Source organism: Hermetia illucens, chromosome 7, assembly GCF_905115235.1.
Source record: "Hermetia illucens chromosome 7, iHerIll2.2.curated.20191125, whole genome shotgun sequence".
NCBI lineage: Eukaryota > Metazoa > Arthropoda > Insecta > Diptera > Stratiomyidae > Hermetia > Hermetia illucens.
This window is the reverse complement of record NC_051855.1, coordinates 8,788,148-8,808,178: the sequence shown is the minus strand read 5'-3', so window position 1 is coordinate 8,808,178 and position 20,031 is coordinate 8,788,148. Positions and strand designations below refer to the sequence as shown.

The 20,031-nt window shown below is 43.6% G+C and overlaps 2 protein-coding genes across 14 annotated transcripts in view; one reads left to right on the top strand and one right to left on the bottom strand.

Moving 5' to 3' along the window:
* LOC119660867 (fatty acyl-CoA reductase wat-like) overlaps positions 1–637 on the bottom strand; it is a 216,446-nt gene extending 215,809 nt beyond the window's left edge. The window contains exons 1-2 of the mRNA XM_038069777.1: positions 508–637; positions 323–403 (exon numbers count right to left, since the gene is read on the bottom strand). The gene's annotated coding sequence lies outside the window, so the exon portion shown is untranslated. The remainder of the gene's footprint in view (positions 1–322; positions 404–507) is intronic.
* On the top strand, positions 201–18,477 carry LOC119660866 (uncharacterized protein DDB_G0283357). 13 transcript variants are annotated; one of them, XM_038069770.1, is made up of 13 exons: positions 202–637; positions 700–843; positions 2,534–2,657; positions 2,724–3,557; positions 12,480–14,071; positions 14,130–14,274; positions 14,334–14,603; positions 14,698–15,180; positions 15,287–15,802; positions 16,121–16,813; positions 16,878–17,026; positions 17,127–17,286; positions 17,358–18,477. In XM_038069770.1, the coding sequence occupies exons 4-13, from the start codon at positions 3,305–3,307 to the stop codon at positions 17,708–17,710; spliced, it is 4,614 nt and encodes a 1,537-aa protein (XP_037925698.1). In that variant the 5' UTR covers positions 202–637; positions 700–843; positions 2,534–2,657; positions 2,724–3,304; the 3' UTR covers positions 17,711–18,477. The 13 variants fall into 13 exon arrangements, with proteins under 13 accessions (XP_037925699.1, XP_037925698.1, XP_037925690.1 ...); XM_038069762.1 differs by having other exon boundaries at positions 2,529–2,657; XM_038069765.1 differs by adding an exon at positions 897–1,087 and having other exon boundaries at positions 2,529–3,557.
* Positions 18,478–20,031: the final 1,554 nt, after the last annotated feature.

Below are 20,031 nucleotides of genomic sequence, written 5' to 3'. Positions count from 1 at the left end.
AACATGTTTGCGAACAAAACGACGCATATTTGACTTAAATCGGACAATTCTAGGTATGTTAAATAAAGCGTTGAAATTTGATCACAAATACGACATTACTTTTTCCCCAACCCAATATATTTTTTTTTAAGGAAGAAGACAATTGAATGCTGCTGCGCGGTTTGCCATTTAGCAGAGCGATGTGACGCCCCCGAGTTGCAGGGTCGCCTGTCATTTATATCTAGTGGACTGGTTTGCTTACTTATCACGGCAGTGAAATATGGACTTGCCGTCGCGGCAATTGTACTGAATGTACTTTCGCGTTGCGTAGATAATGTCGTACCTTTAAGTTGAAGTGCGTGTCGTTCCGTTCCGCGATGAAAAGCGCGGTGAATGCTGTGCTTGTTGGCTTGTGACCGTTCAGCTGTCAAAACGGAAATTGAAGACGTAATTATTTAGGAAACACTTCGTGCAGTCGGTTGTTTTGTACGCAATATGCTTTAATGGAGTAATCTCTTCGTTCCTCACCTTATTTGACATTGTTTTTAAGTCACGACGCGAAGGTGATTCCAAACTGACATAACCCTCGCGGTTAGACGCAAACGTCAAACGGGACCCTTGCCAGGCTCACGAACACGTATACGTCAATGGAACGGAGGTAATGAGAATCTACTACGTCATATAAACTAATCTACTACTACGCTTTTTAAAAAAAAACAGGTAGAAAATGGAACAATTGACGTTTACCTTTTTTGCCAATCGCGACAAATGTTCGTTCCGTGCAGCGTAAGAATTGGAGTTTTTTTCAGTTTTCATTTTGCTATCATGTACATCGCGAGAACATCCAGCATCAATTCGAAATAGGTTAGCAGAATAATATATTGGTTCCAGTATAATATTAAAGTCGTTTGAGTTAGCTTGACCCCGGTTTTTGTTTCGTACGTGGGTTTGCTATTGCGGAATTAACAACACAAGATGGGTGCAGTGGAGAAACTCTTTAGCGCAAAGCGGTCGCTGGTTAATAGTTGATCGCGCTCCGCTTCGTCTTGCAAAGTCGTGCGTATGTGTGGTTTTTGCGGGACCTGGCTCGAAAGGACATCACGTAGTTGTGAGTTCCACGATTGTTTCTCTTTGTTTGAATTATGCACGATTGCATCGGTCCGGTGGGGAACCTTCGCCGCGTTGAGCGTCAGATGGTGGTGCGTGCCGTAAACAAACGAGGAAAATGTTCTGCTTGATAGTAGACGGCTCCGGCCGCCGCGTTGTCAAGTTGTCAGCATGATCACCTGAAATGATTATTAAAATGTTGTTGGACTGCCGCAAGGGCTGTGGATTATGTGCTCTTGTCTTTCCGTACATCTGCTGCATTGTTTGTAGCAGATGCAGACCTTTTGTTATTTTCTGAGAAACTTTCTCTTTGCCAAAAGACCGTGGAGTCTAAACTCTCTAGTTTAGGGTGTTGGGCGGGGTGGAGGGACTTTTAGTAGCGGTCGACTTCAATATGGCGTCGCGTTAGTCCTCCGGGCAAGGACGTGGTGTGATTGTCGCAGCCGTTTCGACCTGCTTTGAACAAGGAATCGAACCAGGCACTCCTGGTATGTATTCCTATTAGCTGTCGCCAACCGGCAGAAACTAATTGCACTGTTATTTCCTCCTCGAAGCCAAGTTAAGTGTGTTTAACATTCTGCCTGTGACTTAAAATGTCCAGTCTTTCGTGTATCCATATAATTACGGTTTTCCGAATGACAGATGGAAGCACATAAACATGGTAACACTAGTGCATAAAGCTGGAGTGTTGTGGTCGCTGACAAGTTGAAGGGAAGAAAAAGCAAAGTTGGTTCGTTTTACTGTTTATCGGGTTCGAGGAGTTATTTCCGCGTCTTTAGTTCTTGCCCTTGGAGGCTGGCCACTAAAGAAACTTCCTAACCACGGTAGAGTGAAATCCACGACTTCAGTGTATTTATTGTCTAATAGAGACCTCCACTACGTTCCACAGTTACCGTGGATCACAGTGTGCGCTTTCGAGGCCCATTTGAGCAGCGTTTCACGCACGCATCCCAAGTTTTGTCACTTCTTGGTTTTTCGTCCCGGACTTGTTTCGTCTTTTGCGGCATAGCGTTGTCAACAACGCAGAAACCAGGCCTGTTTTTGTCTATGGAATTCAATGAGCGTAGTGTGCTGCGTTGGCTTTTGGTCTGTTAAGTGGAGCAAATTGGGAACATTAGGCTCCCTAACGTGACGTTTCGTCTATACTCACAATATACATATATCGATCGAATCTCCAGTTCGGCTTGTGCGTTGCCTCTCTGTCAGAACGGACGCACAGTTCAGTATAACCACCCGTTAATGGGACAATTTACCGGTGTTTGGTCTGTGCCACCTTATCACTGCAGCCATGGAGCAGAAAGGCCAATATGCCCGTGCCTGACTGCCAGACTGGATACGCCGAATCGCTAAAGATTACTAAATTCTGCGCCAGTTTAATAGTCTAAGCAACGTTTTGTGTAATCCTAAAATATAACGATGTAATGTTTATCAATTTCTCCCAGTTCAGAGTTCTACATCACACTTCCACGCTTGCGAAAGAGTTCAAACCGCGAATTATCAGGATCGACTCACGGCGTTTTACTTCTGGTTGCCAGCAACGTCGCCACCACTGATAGTTGAACCGCGTCCAGGTAAGCAAATAACTGGAGACCCAGCACCTCAGAAGGCGCCGCTTTAAGACACCTCTCCCTGACCAGGACTTATTACGACTGCCAGCGGCCAACTGCAAGAGACAAGGAACTCATCATTGTTCGAGGAAATATATAATTTTTATCTGTGATATTGACTTAAAACCATTAATTATTGTCGAAAGAAGAAATTAAGCAAAATATACATAATAAGTAAGAGGATATAGTGGAGAAATTCAGCAAAGGAACGATACACAAACACTGATGAGAGAAAAGTTCACATTCAACAAGTTGGATAAAGTAAGGTTTACTGTTTAGGTTCTGCTACCGTTAGAAACCAAACCGCACGAAGTACTCAATTGGAGATCACTCGGCCAATCCTGCAGCCGCCATAATTGACCACTGGATCATCCGAACGCTGATTAAAATCATGTAAATTAAATGTAAATAGAATCCATCTTAGCAAATTCTCAGCACAGTACAACGCTGCTGGCTTCATTCCTGCTACTTACTGTCGTCATTCTTCATCATTCAAAGTTGAACAACGAACCTCCACAGTGTCTATCATTATTGGATTTTCTGGTCGATCCAAAAACACTGCCTCGTGAGCAGAATATAAAACCGTCCGGATCGCTTATAACCACGAGTCGATGATGAATTCGTCTGCATCCTCGTCTTCAGTTAACAGTGGAGGTGGGAGTGGCGGGACTGCTGACGGTGGAGATGGCAGTGATACTGCCTCAGGCGGTGGGGGTGGTGGCGGCGGAACGGGGTCCGAAATTGACAGAGGCGGTAGTTTTGTCACATCTAACTCAACGAGTATGATCAATAAGAGTTTCGTGCTGAGGAAGCCAACCCAAACTGGAAACATGCAGCATTCCACCGATCTTCATCCCACAACAGGTGAGTCAGCATTTCTTATCATGCATGTTTTATCCAAAGTCCTCGCTGCCATACATGCGGTAATAGTAGTGCTTCATGAAGGATATTAATGTTCAAGCCTTTCGTGGTACGCAAATGGTAGCTAAAGGTGTTAAAAACTCCCTTCACATTCATAGGTGCTCAAGTTTTTGTGGGTTACCCTTTGTCCAAAGGACATTAGCTGTTGCGTGTGACCTAGAGAAACTGTTCATGCATTAAGGAGTCGCTAAATCCACATCCACTTGATGTTGGATCAGACCAATATATAGGGTTGGGGAAAAAGTAATGTCGTATTTGTGATCGAATTTCAACGCTTTATTTAACATACCTAGAATTGTCCGATTTAAGTCAAATATGCGCCGTTTTGTTCGCAAACTTGTTGCCATTTAGAAAGCAACTCCATTATCCCTTTCTTATAAAATCTCCCCGCCCCCCCTCCTTATTTGCAAAAAAACTCAGACAGCCAGTTTTCGCAAGCCTCTTTTGAGGCGTAAGGGGATCAGTACTGCCTAAGTCTCCGTTTCGTACTCTCGTCAGCAAAAATTGGCTATAGAAGCTACGGCATATATCTACTAACTGATAGCTGTGAAGCATAGCTTTGCAATGATGCAGCCCTTACTCTTAACAGTAATTTTCTTTTAAACCGCGTCACTCACTATCATGGCGTAGTAGATTCTGTCCTTTTGGGTGTAAATGAAACCCTCGTCACTGCCGGCTAAGCTTTCTTTGCCACTTTTTGGGTTGACAAGTGGGGATCGTTAGAAGACTGCTGCGGGTTTGGTTCACCTTTGAACACAAACATTCCGAGCACCCTGGATTTTTCTCTCAGCGTTGATATAATCAGGGGGTTGTAGTACACGTGAAGGCGACTTGCACACGCCTGGAGACGGATCTTACTGTCGGTAAAACTGTGATTTCTGCAGATGACACCGACTGGAATTGCGTTTTAGTTATGCAGAGGCGCACTTTTTTGTGTATAGGTTAGCTGAAGGCGTTTACGCACAAAGTGTTGGAGACTCTCGCAACCAACCAACTAAACACCTCCTCATCAGAGAACTAGGCTGGAATCATTTGATACATTACTTCGAGTTAGCTCTTCCACTCTCTCGGCTTAAGGAACCACAAAGACACTAACGAGAGGGAAGAGGAAGAAGAGAATTGTTGGTTCAATCGACCCCTTACCGTCCAGTCCTTTCATCGGTAGAGCTCAATCTTCCTCCCAACAAAAAGAACCCAAACGTATGCGCAACATGATTCCATTTGTCAGCGCTCCTCAGCACCTCTTCGGCTATGTGGTCTAGAGGGAGCTCTACTATGTTTGCATAAAGTTGCTAACGAGTTTCATCCCACCTTTCACAACAGAAAAAGGTGTGATCGACGTTGTCCTTTTCAGAACACGCAATCAGGGGATTGTGCCTTCGCAATGTTGAGCGGATAAGACTGAAAACCTGAATAAGGAAGTAATCAATCTCTTTTAGCTTTGGATTCAGTCATTGATGAGCCGCGCAGGTTATCTGCTTTTGATTAATTTTGCCAAAAGAGTTGCTAGTCGTTTAGTGATTTACTGTTCTTTACGAGCAGCCATCTCTCTGGCGCTTTTATATGCCTTTACGCTCTTTAGTAAAAAGGACAACGTCTATCATTCGCGCGATCACCATCACAGGCGGTTTTGAGAAAGTGCGATATACACATGCCACTCTGAAAGCTCCCCGTCACTCCACTTGGGCAAGGTGCTTACCATACACATTTGCTCTGCCTCGGACGAAACCGGAAACCGTACATTTTAAGTATTGGGTGCTAGCCCAAAAAAGGGGTTTGTGGTCCACAAGGTTTCGCCCCAAGTGGTTCGGTCCACCATCAGGGGAATGGTTCTATATCTCCACGCCGCAGAGTAGAATTGACTGTGTTGCGTTCATAGGAAGAGGACTCCTGGCAGATTTACGGCCCTCAATATTTGTCATAAGCCGATTTCAGGCCGAGATTCCAGTTGAGATTCTCTTTTTGGTTAAGATAACTACTTTGGGTTTTTCTCGAGTCCAAGACTGAAACCATCCATCCGCTTACTCGTCGCATCAATATGACAAGTCTGCTTTACACCGGCAACAAGCGCCACTACAGCATCTGCATTACCAACAGGCTCGTCGAGTCTCAGCAGGGGCCTGGTCCTAGGAAAGATTTCTGGGTAACTCGCTTAATATTCGCAAGAGATTGCTCGACACGTAGATTGAATTTTCTAGTTCGCCTAGCATATTTGTCCACCTTAGGGAATTGAAGGTATTTCTGACATGAAGTGTTACAGGAGCAGTACCCGTCGAGATTGCCAGCTTTACGTCACAGCTCGATGAACGACTTCCACATCTTCCTGCTCTCAAAGCCAACTACCGGGTGATAAGTCTCAAACAACATATATTGTTTCAGCGAGGCTGCCTGTAGCATAACTTAGTAGCACCAAGAGCGTTCTGCATGGACCGGAAGAGATGGTAATCACTTGGTGCCATGTCCGGACTATACGATGGATGTGATAGGACATCCCATCCGAGCCCCCGTAGGTTCCGGCGGGTCATCAAAGATATTGGACGTCAAGCGTTGTCCTGGTGGAATACAACATCATTCCTATTGACTAATCCTGGCCGCTTCTGGTCAATCGCCTGCTTCAAACGGTCGAGTTGCTCACAGTAGAGGACCGAATTGAGAGTCTGGCCATAGTTGAGCTGCTCATAGTGAATGACTCCCTTCCAATCCCACCAAACACACAGCAAAACCTTCCTGGCCGTCAATCCGAGCTTGGTGATGGTTTGGGCCGGCTTGCCGCGCTTCGACCACGATCTTTTTCGCTTGAGATTTTCTTGCGTGATCCACTTTTCATCACCAGTCACCATCCACTTCAATTCAATGGGTCGAATTCCGTTTCAGTAGTACATCGCAGGGGTTAATTCAGTCCAAGAGTTTTTTTCCGTCAACTCGTGTGGCACCCAAACATTCAGTTTTTTTTTTTTGGAATCCAATTTTCTGCAAATTGTTCCAAACGGTTTTATGGTCCTTACCCAGTTCCAGGCCAATCGAGCGAATGCTAACATGCCTACTTGGATGATTTCGACGATTTTATCGGTTTCTACGACGATTGGCCTACCAGTACGGGTTATATCTTCGTCATCCACTACACCAGAACGAAATCGATCGAACCAACGCTATGCTGTGCGAATGGTTACAGTATCGGACCCATAAACTTCACAAAGTTTTTTGGCTGCCTTCGTTGCATTTTTACCTCTCAGGTAGTAGAAATGTAAAATATGGCAAATTTATTCCTTGGTGGACTCCATCTTTGACGCGCTATAACTTGAGACTGAAACGTACGATCATGAAACTGTCAAAGAGACACCTGTAGCCCAGATTGTCGCTGTATAGTATGACCCGTTGCGATAAGTACAACACAAGATATGTTTAAGTGTCGCCATCTATTGACAAAATACGACATTACTTTTCCCCCAATCTAATATACTCCCACTCTTGACCTAACCAAGTTTTGGTCTCAAGTTTGGGTGGATTTATGTTCAATATAATCCGCACTCATGCTGTTTTGTTATTATAAAAAGGAGCGTGTAACACATGCGAACCCCTTCGGTTGCTTGGTGCTCCTAGGGTAGAGATGAGGCCGCTTCTGCCTTGGTACGAAATATTAGGTTGTTGCACATGAAATGGTCGGTTTGGTGCTAAAATTTGAAACGAATGTAAAGCTTACAAAAAATTATTTAATTCATCAAAATAGGTGCCAGTCGATTCAAAACATTTCTCCCAGCGAGATACAAGAGCATGTATGCCAGTTTTGTAGAAACCCAATTTTCGGGTGTTGATAAACTCGTCGGAGGCAATTTTGATTTGGCCTCCCAATTCCTAAATTGTTTTTCCGCCAAAAAATGATCCAAATGCTTAAAAAAGTGATAGTCGATTGGCGAAAGGTCCGGTGAATAAGGTGGATGAGGCAGAGTCTCCTACTACAATTCGTTCAAATTTTGAACCCTTGTTCTGGATACATGAGGTCGTGTATTGTCCTGAAGGACTATCACACCGTCTTCGTTGACCAATCTCGCCCATTGAATACTCAATTTTTGGTGCATTTCCTCGATTTGGGCACAGTATTTCTATGCATTTATCGTTTCTTCAGGTGCCAAAAAGAATAGTAGATAACTCCAGTTGTAGACCGCTAAACAGTCCCCATTACCTACCTTCTTCTGACGGAGGCTCGGTTTCGGTGTATACTTCGGTGGCTCATCAACATCTAGCCATTGCGCTGATAGGCGACAATTGTATGATATTCACTTTTCATCACATGTCACTATTCTGTGCAAATAGGGATCGCTTCTGTTGCGGGAGAGTCAAGAACTGCAAATTTCCATTTGAAGCGCCATGTTTTGCTTCGTAGGGGCGTGCGGAACGCATTTGTCGAGCTTTTTCATCTTTTCAAGTTGTTGCAAGTGCCAGGAAACTCTCGAATAATATATGGCCAGTTTCTCTGCAATGTCTCTCACAGACTGACGTGTGTCGGATTCAATTAACAAACGCAGCTCGTCGTTGTCAATCGATGGTTCTGGATTTCCACGTGGTTCACTTGAGGGTTTACGGCGGCTGACCAGAATTCAATTCAGTATGGGTACTGCCTATTAGATCTACAGCTTTTTTTTTTTAACTTTTCTAAATTGACACAATGAGATGATTTCTTCTCTATTCACTAGTGTTTTTCAGTTTTGGTATGAAACCATCTTTTTATTTTCTATTCAGTATCAATCTGCCATTTACTGGCGAACCTTGATGAAAATGTGTAGTCTGTGAATTCCTTTACATCCAGTTAATGGAATGATTTTATGTCGAGTTTAAGGGGGGTACATATTTGTGTTATTTATTTTTATAAGGTCATGTAAGGTATCAAATGAATGAGCTCAATTCTTTTCAAAACTAGTTGAATTTATATAACTTCAAAACCAGATGAAGATATAACTGCTTAAATTTTAACGAAATATCAAGTTCATTTTAAATTCCAATACGCATTATCTTAATGGTACTTTTAACTTACAAAAGTGCAATATTGATAAAATTTGCCTCATTATGTTAGCTTTCAAATGACATGTAAAAATGATGGGTTCCATTATGGAAAATTCAGCAATAATAATAAAACTCCGCCGTAGCCGGTCCCAAGCCCGGTTGTGAAAGGAGGAGGGATGGATAGCTTCAGACTGAATGGCTGTACGCCACCGCAGCGTCTCAGGGGGTAGGTGAGGAAAGTGCAGGAACTTTGCAGTCTTGCAGATTATTTACTGAGGAAACTATCCCAACACCTGGCAGCTAGGTATAAAATGCAAATCCATCCAATGAGAGAAGAAGAAATTTGAGGTCCGGTACGGATAACCGGCGGGAGTCGTCTGACTTGGTGACTGAGTCGGGCTCCCGTAATGGACAGCACAGCATCGAAACCACTAATCGCGAAGCAGTTCGACGTTTAGTCGCCATGATGACCAGGAGCATTGCTTTGACTACCGCAGCTGTTTCGCCACAGTTTGTGGCAGCAGGTTCGCATAGGCAACGGATGAAGTGAACTGAGGAAATAAAACTCTTCATCATCAGCTCCTACTACGAAATAACGACGGGGGCCGAGCATATCTTACTGCAACTTGTTCCACCAGAGATTCGTCGAGCGTTTTCCGCAATTTACGCACGTGACTGCAACGAGTCGCTGACCAGTACCGCTTTATAATTCGTAGCGATACAATCCCGGCTACCATCAGGGAGCGTGTTCGACTTGAGGTCACCACGGAAACTGGGGACCGAGAGCCGATGGGGGCAGAGGCGGCGGCATCAACAACTTCACGCTGCACTGCAGGCATCAGTTCAGTACTCGGCGAAGTATTCTTCTCCATCGTCCGGCTGAGGTTCGGGACGAATTACAAAGAGCGTGTATAGGATTCTCGGAAATGGATCCTTTGCATAGACCAGGCGTTTCCATACTCTATTCATCTGCAGCCACTCCGAAAATTCTATCTCAAATAAATGATGAGATTGCATCTCGACTGTGTGCTGATATTTCGCTGCTGCAACGACCATCAATTGTGTATTGTAGTGCAGTTACGCTTCTTAGACTGCACGATCAGAAGTTTCAATTTTATGGTATTGGTTTGAGTGACCGAAGAGATCCACCATGGAAATTTGGCGTGGCTGACTAAGCAGTACATTGCTGGGCTGGTTCAAATTAGCACTGGGAATGCCAGCAAATAGGTGAGAAATAAACGGCAGAAAGAGCTCCCGGCGGTCACCACGTGGAGGTGGAGATAGGGTTTGGTTGTAGAGCTGTTGGTGTTGGTTCAGCAGGCATTTCCCAGGTTTTATGCTCCATCATGTGTACCAACTGCATGTAGATACCTTTTTATCTATACCTGCCCTTTAACTTACTTGTTTTTTGGGATGTCAAGGCGCTAATATTTCCTATCTAAGCGAATACTAACATTTGATACAGGATAATTTGTATTCGCACTTGGAAGCATGAACACAGCAAAATTTGTGTTCACACCCCGTTCTTGTTCTTCAGCCTTTGTTCCGTTCACAAGCCGGGTCGGCTCGCTGTGATCGGTTTCGCTACTTTATTTTATCAAATGCCTGATCTGGGTGTAATCGGGAGTGTTTTAAATCCCCATCAAACGTATTAAGCCACCATTGTTTCGGCCGGCCTTTTAGTGATCTGGCAAGGGAGTTCTCATCGGCGCGAACTACGTGACCATACCATCGAAGAAGCCTCTCTCGTAGTTCGATCGTGGATATCCTCATTTCGGATGTCATCAAAACGTGTCATACCACTAGTCCAATGCAACATCTTCGTCTCCATTACTGCAAGACGCCGTTCATTGTCTTTTACAGTCGGCCAACACTCAGAACCATTAGAGAGCGACAAGACGGACGAAATTGCGGTAAATTTTAGTTTTGAGATGTTCGTTGATACGTCGACCACAAGGAACACCAGACAGTGATTGTGTCTCTTTCATGGGAATCGGTCGTCAAAAATTCAATTTTATTCAGAATCAATCTGAGACCGTGTTGCATGAGGCAATCATTCCATTCTTGGACAAGTTGCTCGAGATCATTTATGTTATTAGATGCTAGGAAAACATCATCTGCATAAAGCAGTGTATAGGGCACTGGACGTTGGATGTACAAATTTTACAGTTGTCCGACTATTAGTTTATGGGATAGAACATTTTGAGTGGAGCAACTTTTGTTAGTGTGAAGAAAGTGAATTAAAAAGGAATTTCGTGTGTTAAAAAAGCATTGCTTTTTGGCGAAAAAAAAAAAAAACTATTGAAGCCAAGGCGTAATTTGAGAAATATTCGAACTTTGCACTAGGAAAATGAGTCACTGAGAAGTGGTTTGCTAAGTTTAAACAAGGCCAAATGAGCACCGGGGACGATGCACGCAGTGGTACACCCCAAAGAGGATATTACCGAAGAAAAGTCCACAAAATAATTTTAGATGACCGCAAAGTGAAGTTGATCGGGATAACTGAGGCTCTAAAAATATCAAAGAATTGTGGTGGACATTCTTTGGATGAATGTCTGGGTATGCCAAAGCTCTGCTCAAAATGAGTGTCACACGCGGTCGCAATCGACCGAAAAAAAACGAGTTGACGATTCTGAGCAGTGTTTGAAGCTCTTCGTCCATACAAAATCCAAATTTATGCGTCGATATGTGACAATGGCTGGCTGGACTATTACTTATCGTTATTAGAGCGTCTTAAGGATGGCGGAAAACGGACCCATTTGAAGAAAAGGAAAGCGCTGTTTCATCAAGGCAATGCGTCATGTGGCAAAATTGCATGAATTGAGCTTCGAATTGCTTCCGCATCCACCGTATTCTCCAGATGTGGCCCCCAGAAACCACGGATATCCTCGACGATCCTGGTTAATATTTAGGCAAGACATCAGTACATGGTAGAATAAGGGCTGCTTAAATTTTGGTCAGAAAGATCTTCCGCTATTTATTTAAAACGACCTGACGAATGAGACAGTACATAAAACTCCCGCAACCTCAGTTCATCTGCCTGTTACCTGCTTTTGGATCGATCCTCCTTTTGCTACCACTACTCCTGAAACTCTATTCTTATATTCTAGCTTGGGTCGAAATTTTCTATCAATTGAACCGTTGCCTCTCCAATATCTCTATTGTTTGTGTCGCATTCAATTGCCTCGTCAAATTTAACGGTACTTTGTACAGATTTGAATCTAGAAAATATCACAAGCCAGTCGGTCAGTGGACATAATTGTTTAGTTTTTTCCCTTCTTACTCGCAATAGTGGGCTTCTCCCGTACGTGTTTGATTGTGATTTTAATCACTAAAATAAAGAGAAAATCAAATCAGAATTTCTCTATATTTTCGTTATCAATCGTGGTTGGTTAGTTAAACAAGTGAAAAAGATACTTTAAAGCAATATTTAGCTTGCTATTATAGCCAATTCGACATAGAAGCAGCAGACACTGTTACTTTAGCAACGCAGGCTTATAATTTAATAACAATATATCCCAAAAGCGGCAATTCGTCTCCGCGAGAGATTCGCAGCAGAACATTGGAAATATCCTTGGAACCGTATACGGATTTCGTTTAAGCCTTCCCGGGAGTAGTGGCATTTCATCGACAATCCTGCAATTAAAACCCTGTTCTCTTGCCACTAAGTCTTTATTGTGTTGCTTGGCTTTTTACAGTTCCCTAACGGAATGGTGAAGATCTCTAAATTCTTCCATCGTTCAAATAATCTACCGCTCTTAAAATTTTATCTTATATCAAGAGGAATTCTGGACAAAACAAGTATAATCAATTTCAACATCCTAGGCCTAAACCTTACAAAATTAACTTTTCTTCTTATATTTCAAGACGAGCACATTTACAAAATGGCGCCGGAAGCTGTTGATCCTGCTATACTGAGCCGTGGCTCTTTGTCTTTGCGACGGTACACACGTTCAGCGCTTTTAATATTGCGAGACGACGCTCTGTCCAAAGTTCGTCCTGAGTGTACGAATGATCCCCGTCTATCCAATCTAGGATTTTGGCGACTGCCGGACTCGTCGTCGACATTGTCGTATTCTTCTACAAGCAATTCACATGGAACGGGAGGCGGGATCTCAGTAAGCGGAAAGAGTAGCGGAGTTGGTGGCAATAGTAGTAGCGGTAACAGTGGCGGCGGTGTCAACAATTCCGGCGGAGGTAGAATCTTATTTGGGGTGTCGAATTCAAATGCTGGCGGCAACTCAAAAAGTGTCATGGATCATCGAAGTATATCCTCGTCACATTTGATGCCAGCTTTTATGAAACGGCGTGCAGTGATACCGAGCGCATCAACCCTATCCAACAATAATTCGTCTTCCGGCGGTGGTGGTGTCGGTGGCTCGCCAATGCTTCAATCAAACGAGGCCTCGAAGGACTCTTCGATTTCACAGAGACATCGTAAAGACTCACAGCACCAGCAGATGTCACAACAAGACATAATCCTTTCTCCGCAGCGAAAGTCAATAAACATGGGCTGTCAAATGCCTGCCTCGGCCTCTAATCAATATCCAGATCGTGACCTACAAACATCATTGCGAGAGCGGCGGATTGGCAGTGGACGATTGCCACCGCGCGATGTTAATTGGGATTATAGACCTGAAAAGGAGGCAATGACGGCAGTGAATAACGAGAACGAGAACTATAACAACAGCGGTCCCGCTAGGTTAAGTGGGAGTCAAAACATAGGGTCATACCGGAATATACCAGGGGGAAGCGGCAATAGTGGTCAGGAATTTCGTGAGCATCGTTTTGATCGGCGGTCTTTTGGTCGAAACAACTCCGGAAGCGGCGGTGATTACCTGGAGCGTGATAACCGCGACGGGAGCAACAATAATGTTCGACGCTTTATTTCTTCTCTGGCTGGTAATTCGTCAGGCGGGCACGGTGCAGGACACGGATATTCAGGAAACGAGCGCCGTTCTAAGCAGTACAATGACTCACGGTGTGATGAACCGGAATGGCTTAATGCTGGTCCCATATCACAAGACGACACAATTGAACTACGCGGCTTTGATGAAGCTGAAGACATGCCCAACTATCATCATTATGAAAAGGAGGATAACACACATGGATATAAATCGTATAAATCAGGCGCTAGTAATTCCAATCATAATCAGTCTTCATTGGGTAAGGAGACTCACTCATTGAAAGATGGCGCTCGAGAAGTTGAGAACGATGATCCCCATCCTGCAACGAATCATCAAACCCCGCCACCAGCAAGAAGTACGCCCACTAAAAATGCTCACGATACCAACAACAACATGAACAACAATGTACCCTCTCAGCCATCTGAAAGTAGCGACAGTCATAGCTCGACTGTTGGGGAACGAAATCAGAATTCAGAAGATCGGGACAGCAAGCACATTAATCTAAACTTTGATGAAATTCTCAAGATGGAATCGCTAAACGACATACTTGCAGTGCGTATAGACCGTTTATAATAAATAGTTGTTTCAAATTTGTATGTTTGCATTCCAGGGTGACAACAACAATCGCAAGAGCGGCTCATCTCGATTCAGTCAATGGTTTAAACACTCAAGTCCGACAAACCAGACTAATATGGGCAGACATTCGGACAGTCGTCGATCTTCGCTGCATGAAGAGCTAAACAACATGATAAATGGTTTGATTTATACTTCCAGTATATTTGCTTTATGTGTTTACAGTTTTGTATTTCTTCAGTTGAATCCAATCAGCAACCCTATTTGGGAATGGCTGGTGGCACTGCCTCGCATCCCCAGCAACAGCAGCGTATCCACACGACTCAAAATCAACTACATCCAGATAATAGTGGTGATAAGTATTTCGTACCGATTTCACCAGCAGCCGGAGCAAACAGTCGTCAGCAGTCATCCACTAATCATCCTTTGCTGGACTTTCTACTCAAAAACAATTTGCTTGGTCAAAACACTCAGGCTATCCCAGGGGCCGGTATACCTAGCAGTGGAGGAGGTAGTGTTTCAAGTCAAATGGTCCATGGATCTTAAATCCATCCCGAGAATAACGACATTTTTATGTTTTTTTTTTTTTTTTTTTTTATATAAAGCTGCAGCGATTCCCAGTGTTGAGGAGCTTGAAGCCCGTATGCGGAAAAATGAGCCTCTTGGAGATGCCGTGGGTTTCCAGCAGCCATCCCAAAATCAATTCAACAAACTGTCATCAAATGTTGCCCCGGTAACGCATCACCCAAATCATTCCCAGCAACCGCAAACGGGCCAGCAAGGGCTCGTCGGGCATCAAAATCACAGCTCACCACCACCTCAACCGCAGGAAATAGAAATCTTTAAAAAAATTATTAATGCATTACAACAGCAGCAACACCAGCAGCAACAACAGCATCAGCAACAGCATCTACTTATTCAACAGATGCTGTTGGGCCGTGCACAGCAACAACAGCAACGATCAATGCAACAGCAGTTCCATGCACAACAACAGCAGCTACTCCAAAAATTCATGCAAATCAATAATAACAGTCAAGTCAATCGAAATGATTTGAACAAGCTTCCCGAAGCTCAAAGCATTATTCAGGGTAGGTAATTTAGTCTGGTTTTTAGCTACCTGGTCGGTCTGGATTGCGTAGTTAGATATCGTCGCCGATCCTAAAGTGTAGTAAAATTATTGTTATCGCATTCTAGGTATCGCTCGTGGCGAGATCACCCAAAATTCTTTACTTCAACAATTAGCTAGTACATCGGTGTCGGTGCGCGATCGTGAAATAATCATTTCCGTGCTTAATCATTTCACTCAACAACAGCAACATTCTAATACTTCGCCCGTGCGCCCAGTGATTTCACCATCCACTACTATTCAGCAGCAACTCCAACTCCAGCAACACTTAACCAAAAACTGTAATAACAACTCGACCGGATTATCCGTTGCTGGCAATAATTGCGGGAACGGAAACACTACTAGCAGTGACAATTGCGGTAATAATAATAGCACCATAGGTAATGGTGGAGGAGGTGGTAATGTTGCTAACGCCGGTTCCACCGCGACTTCCAATCTATTATGTTCCCCAGCTCAAAAAGCACCGCCAGCGATTGTGCATCAACCACCTCCAACTGCTCAGTCTTCGAATGATATTCTGCAATCACATCTTCTATTTCAACAGCAAACCCAAAAGTCATTACGTCTCTCACCGTTACCTAATGGTTTGTTGTTTTTTGCTTCGTCCCTGTAGTATTCCCCGCTTTCAGTTGAGATTTTCTTTTTTCTTCCCCCGTTTCATTTCTCGATAAATGTTCAGTGTATCCGCAGCTTGCTGTTGCTCAATTATATTCCTGTTTGGTTTTTTAGGCCTGTTATCACCTTATCCTCAATTGTTTTTAGTTTGCAAAGTGTGGCCTGATTTGGTTTGATCTTGAGTCAACTACCACTTTGGTTGCCAAAACCGGCCGATTTTATTTAATGTTTAGTTAGGTGTTAATTTGAATGTCAGCATCGTAGTTAAAAATTTGATATTTCCTCAGGACTTCCACAACGAATCCCCTCTCCACGTGAGCTGCAATTCCACACACAAAGCATAATGCAGAACGCTTTAATCAAAAAGAAGCTGGAAGAGCAACAGGAGAACTATCGTAGAAGGCAGGAGATCGAGAAGCAACAGCAACAATCGCATCATGGTGGAGCTTCAGCTAGTGGGAATGGAATGCCTGGTGGTTCTGATCTTGTGGATCCTATTACGATGCAACAGTTTTGTCATTCACCGCCACCATCGCAGCCACAGCACCAGCAATCACAACAGCCACATAGTATCCAAGTCAATTCCCCAACGCCCCTTGCATTCACCCCGACTTCAGTTCTTCGAAAAATGACTGCAGAAAAGGATAATCTCGGGAGCGCCGGAAGCAATAGCACCGGCGGTGATTCTTCAAAGAATTTAAATTCGTCGAATGTTATGCAGTCCATTTTAATGTCAAATGTAAATGCTGCAGTTTCTGTTCATCAGCAACATCAATCACAACCACGTATGATACTCGGAAGCGGAAGTGCGGTCCAACAACAGCAAAATCAACACAGTCAACCTCCGTACGGTGGAACTGGTGGCACGGCTGGAATGAGTGGTCCATCAATCTCGCCTCAAACAGCTGCTCTGCAACAAGTCATGCGAAATAATCAGGCAAAGTGGAATCAAATGAATCTCAATCAGATGAAGCCTATGGGTAAGAAGAATCAGTTTTCGCAATTATTTATTGACCAAACAATAATATTCTGCTCCGAATGAAGGACGACCTATTCTCAAAGGACGACCTGTGAGCGTTCCTGATCAGGCGCCTCCAATGCAGTCTGTCATAATTCCACCAGCGCCACAAATCCCCTACGGCAAAAATATGGATTTTCATCAGCAACATCAACAGACAGCAGCCCAACAACAGGTAGGTATCCGTTTTGTAACATCCCATTTCCCCCCAAGAGTATCCTCTCCACGACTAGCAGTTCCACAGTTATCAGAATTAATTCATTCCAACTATTCAGTTGCAGCAACATCAACAGCATTTCCAATTATTGCAACATCGACAACGCATTCGGGCACAGCAATTCCAGCATATTCAATATCGTCAACAAATATTACAGAAGCCTAGTGGAAGTAGTGCCGGTACAAATCAAGGACCAGCAAACATGTCAATAAACAGTGGTGAGTATTTACACTTTTATATACCCTCGATAAGTCCGCATCTCCAAGATATTTTTCATATTTCATTGCAGTACCGGATGCAACATCATCCGCCTCGTCTAATCAAAATTCCCAACCGGTACTTCATATTGTTCCATCGGTCGTTCCGGGACCGACAGTTCCTGGCCCAGGGAACAATACAAACAGCCCCACAGCAGCTGCTGCTGGCGTGGCAAACAGTGGAAACAGTAGCGGCATCGGAATAAATTATCAACGTGATGGCGGACTGTCGCCAACAAGTAATCAGTTAGCACGATGGTTCTCACCAGAACTATTAGCTAAAGCGTCAGCTGGAAAGCTACCATCACTGAATATGGGACAGGCACTGAGCTTGGAAGAATTCGAACGAAGTATCCAACATTCCTCGGCTGCAGTACACAATTAATTATGTCTATCTAGAGAAACAATGAAGGATGTGAGAGTTTGGCAGCGCTCCTCCAGTGTCTATCTGAAATAGAGGGGAGTAATTCACTTTCAGAAAGGTCTACAATTAAATTCGTTACTGTCATCCTATCGTGATCGTTCTACTTCAAAATCATCATTTATGCCGCCGCTTCGTTGGAATTCTGTGGAGTTAATTACAATAATTGACGCTTAAAAACCTGAGTTCTCATGCCCGCGTGACCTATTCAATTATGAGATACTTCTATTTGATAGGCTGAATTTATGAATGAATTATATAGACTTGTATATCTTCACTGTTTCCGCCACCAATCAGTTGATACCCCTACTACGTCCTAGCTATTATGAATCTGAGTTTTGATGTTTGTGTATCGGTTCCGTCGTTATTATTTTCCTTTGAAATCATGAAATCTTATTTGGATATCGCAGGTGTACATGATATCGCACGAGATTTGAAGTAAACATGTTGAAAACGAACATAATTATTAATATATTATGAAATACAGTAAATTTCTGGTTCTTCTAAAGAGGGACGAAACTAGAAGAATGTGAACATTTATCATAAGTTGTAACAAATTGTCGTGTAAACAGCAAAATATGAAAGGAAGAAACCAATGATTTCCCACTTCTGTTATTTCACGTTTTTAATTTCTTTATAAAAAGCAAAGGATCATGAATATTTTAGTTTGAAGCAAAACAAAAAACTCATATGAGAATGAAATACCGAAAATAAAGAAGAGAAAAAACAAATTAACAATTTATTCAAGTTGCTTCAAGGGAAAGTGTACGTGCTGGACTTGAATCGTGTTGTTCAAACGTGTGGTTGGTTGGGGCTCCAACCTCGATTCCCTTTACTGGAATAGAAACTGTTCCAATCTCGACTAGCTAAGTAAAGATAGATAGGTGATGTATGTCATATTACAAAAGTGGTATCACGTTACCATCATCGGCATTGTAAAGCGACGACTGCACTTATCAGTCGTCGGATCAATAGCTGCAAGACATTTATATACCTCATACACGGGGTTGTTCGTGGGGTAGTCAGGCGCCTAAACTTCCAACATGCTGACCTATTGTATGCCAATGGAAGCGATCGATCCCGCTCCTGCATGGTAGTCTCCAAAGACTTCCAGGCTAATTTGGTTAACGACCTATGTGATGGCGACACCACATCGGCTAAGCTAACCATAAAAAGTCAATAGGGAGATAAAGAGATACTATGGTGCTCTGCATATTTCCCCTGCGACGCAGAAGACTTTCCCAGTGGAACATTCATCAGAGCTATCCAGTATGCCAACAATAATAGAATGTGATGTCAACGCTCACCACATACGCTGGGCAAGTTCCAACATCAATACAAGAGGATCGAGACTACTGGAGTATCTAGTAGGAACCGATTTGCAGATCCTAAATGTGGGTAATGAACCCACTTTCTTCAACGTGGTCAGGCGAGAGGTCATCGACATCGCGGCTCTGATCGGAGAGTGGAGAGTATCAAACGATATCACACTCTCGGATCACAGACGCATTGATTTCGTTATGGGCATGGATCTACCTTGACCCACTCCATTTCGGAATCCGAGGAAGACAGATTGGGTATTGTATGAAACAGAATTGAGCGCCCGCGTCACGATCCCTGGGAAACGCATCAAATCCATTGCTGGAATTGAGAAGACAACCCAGATGATCACAATTAGCATGAGAGAAGCTTTCGAAGAAAGCTGTCCACTCAAGATGCCAAAGAAGGGTAAAACACCATGGTGGAACTCGGATTTGGCAAAAGAGAGGAGAACGACAAGGATGCTCCTCAATCGTGCTCTGAAGGGTGAATCAGGCACTAGCTGGAATCACTATAAAGAGGCACAGACGGCTCTAAAGAAGAGCATAAGATCGGCTAAACGATCATCTTGGAGACGCTTTTGCGAAGAGACTAACTCTCTTGAGGCAACCTCAAAGCTGAAGCGGATTCTGGTCAAAGAACGTAGCCAGAAGCTGGGTTATTTACGTCTACAGAATGGGAAGTATACAGAAAGCGATAAAGAAACGGCAAACCATTTGCTTGAAGTGCACTTCCCAGGCAGCATCCAAAATCTAATCTCGGGGCCAACAGGTGCATACAGCCTTCAACCGAGAGACTGGAATCTGCCATGCAAAGTAGTACCACTGAAGCTAGCGAAATGGGTATTTAACTCGTTCCATAGATACAAGTCTGCAGGTCCGGATGGCATCATCCCTGCGCTAGTAATAGAGGGGATGGATGCTCTGGGTCTACACATTCGGAATATATATCGTGCATGCCTAGCA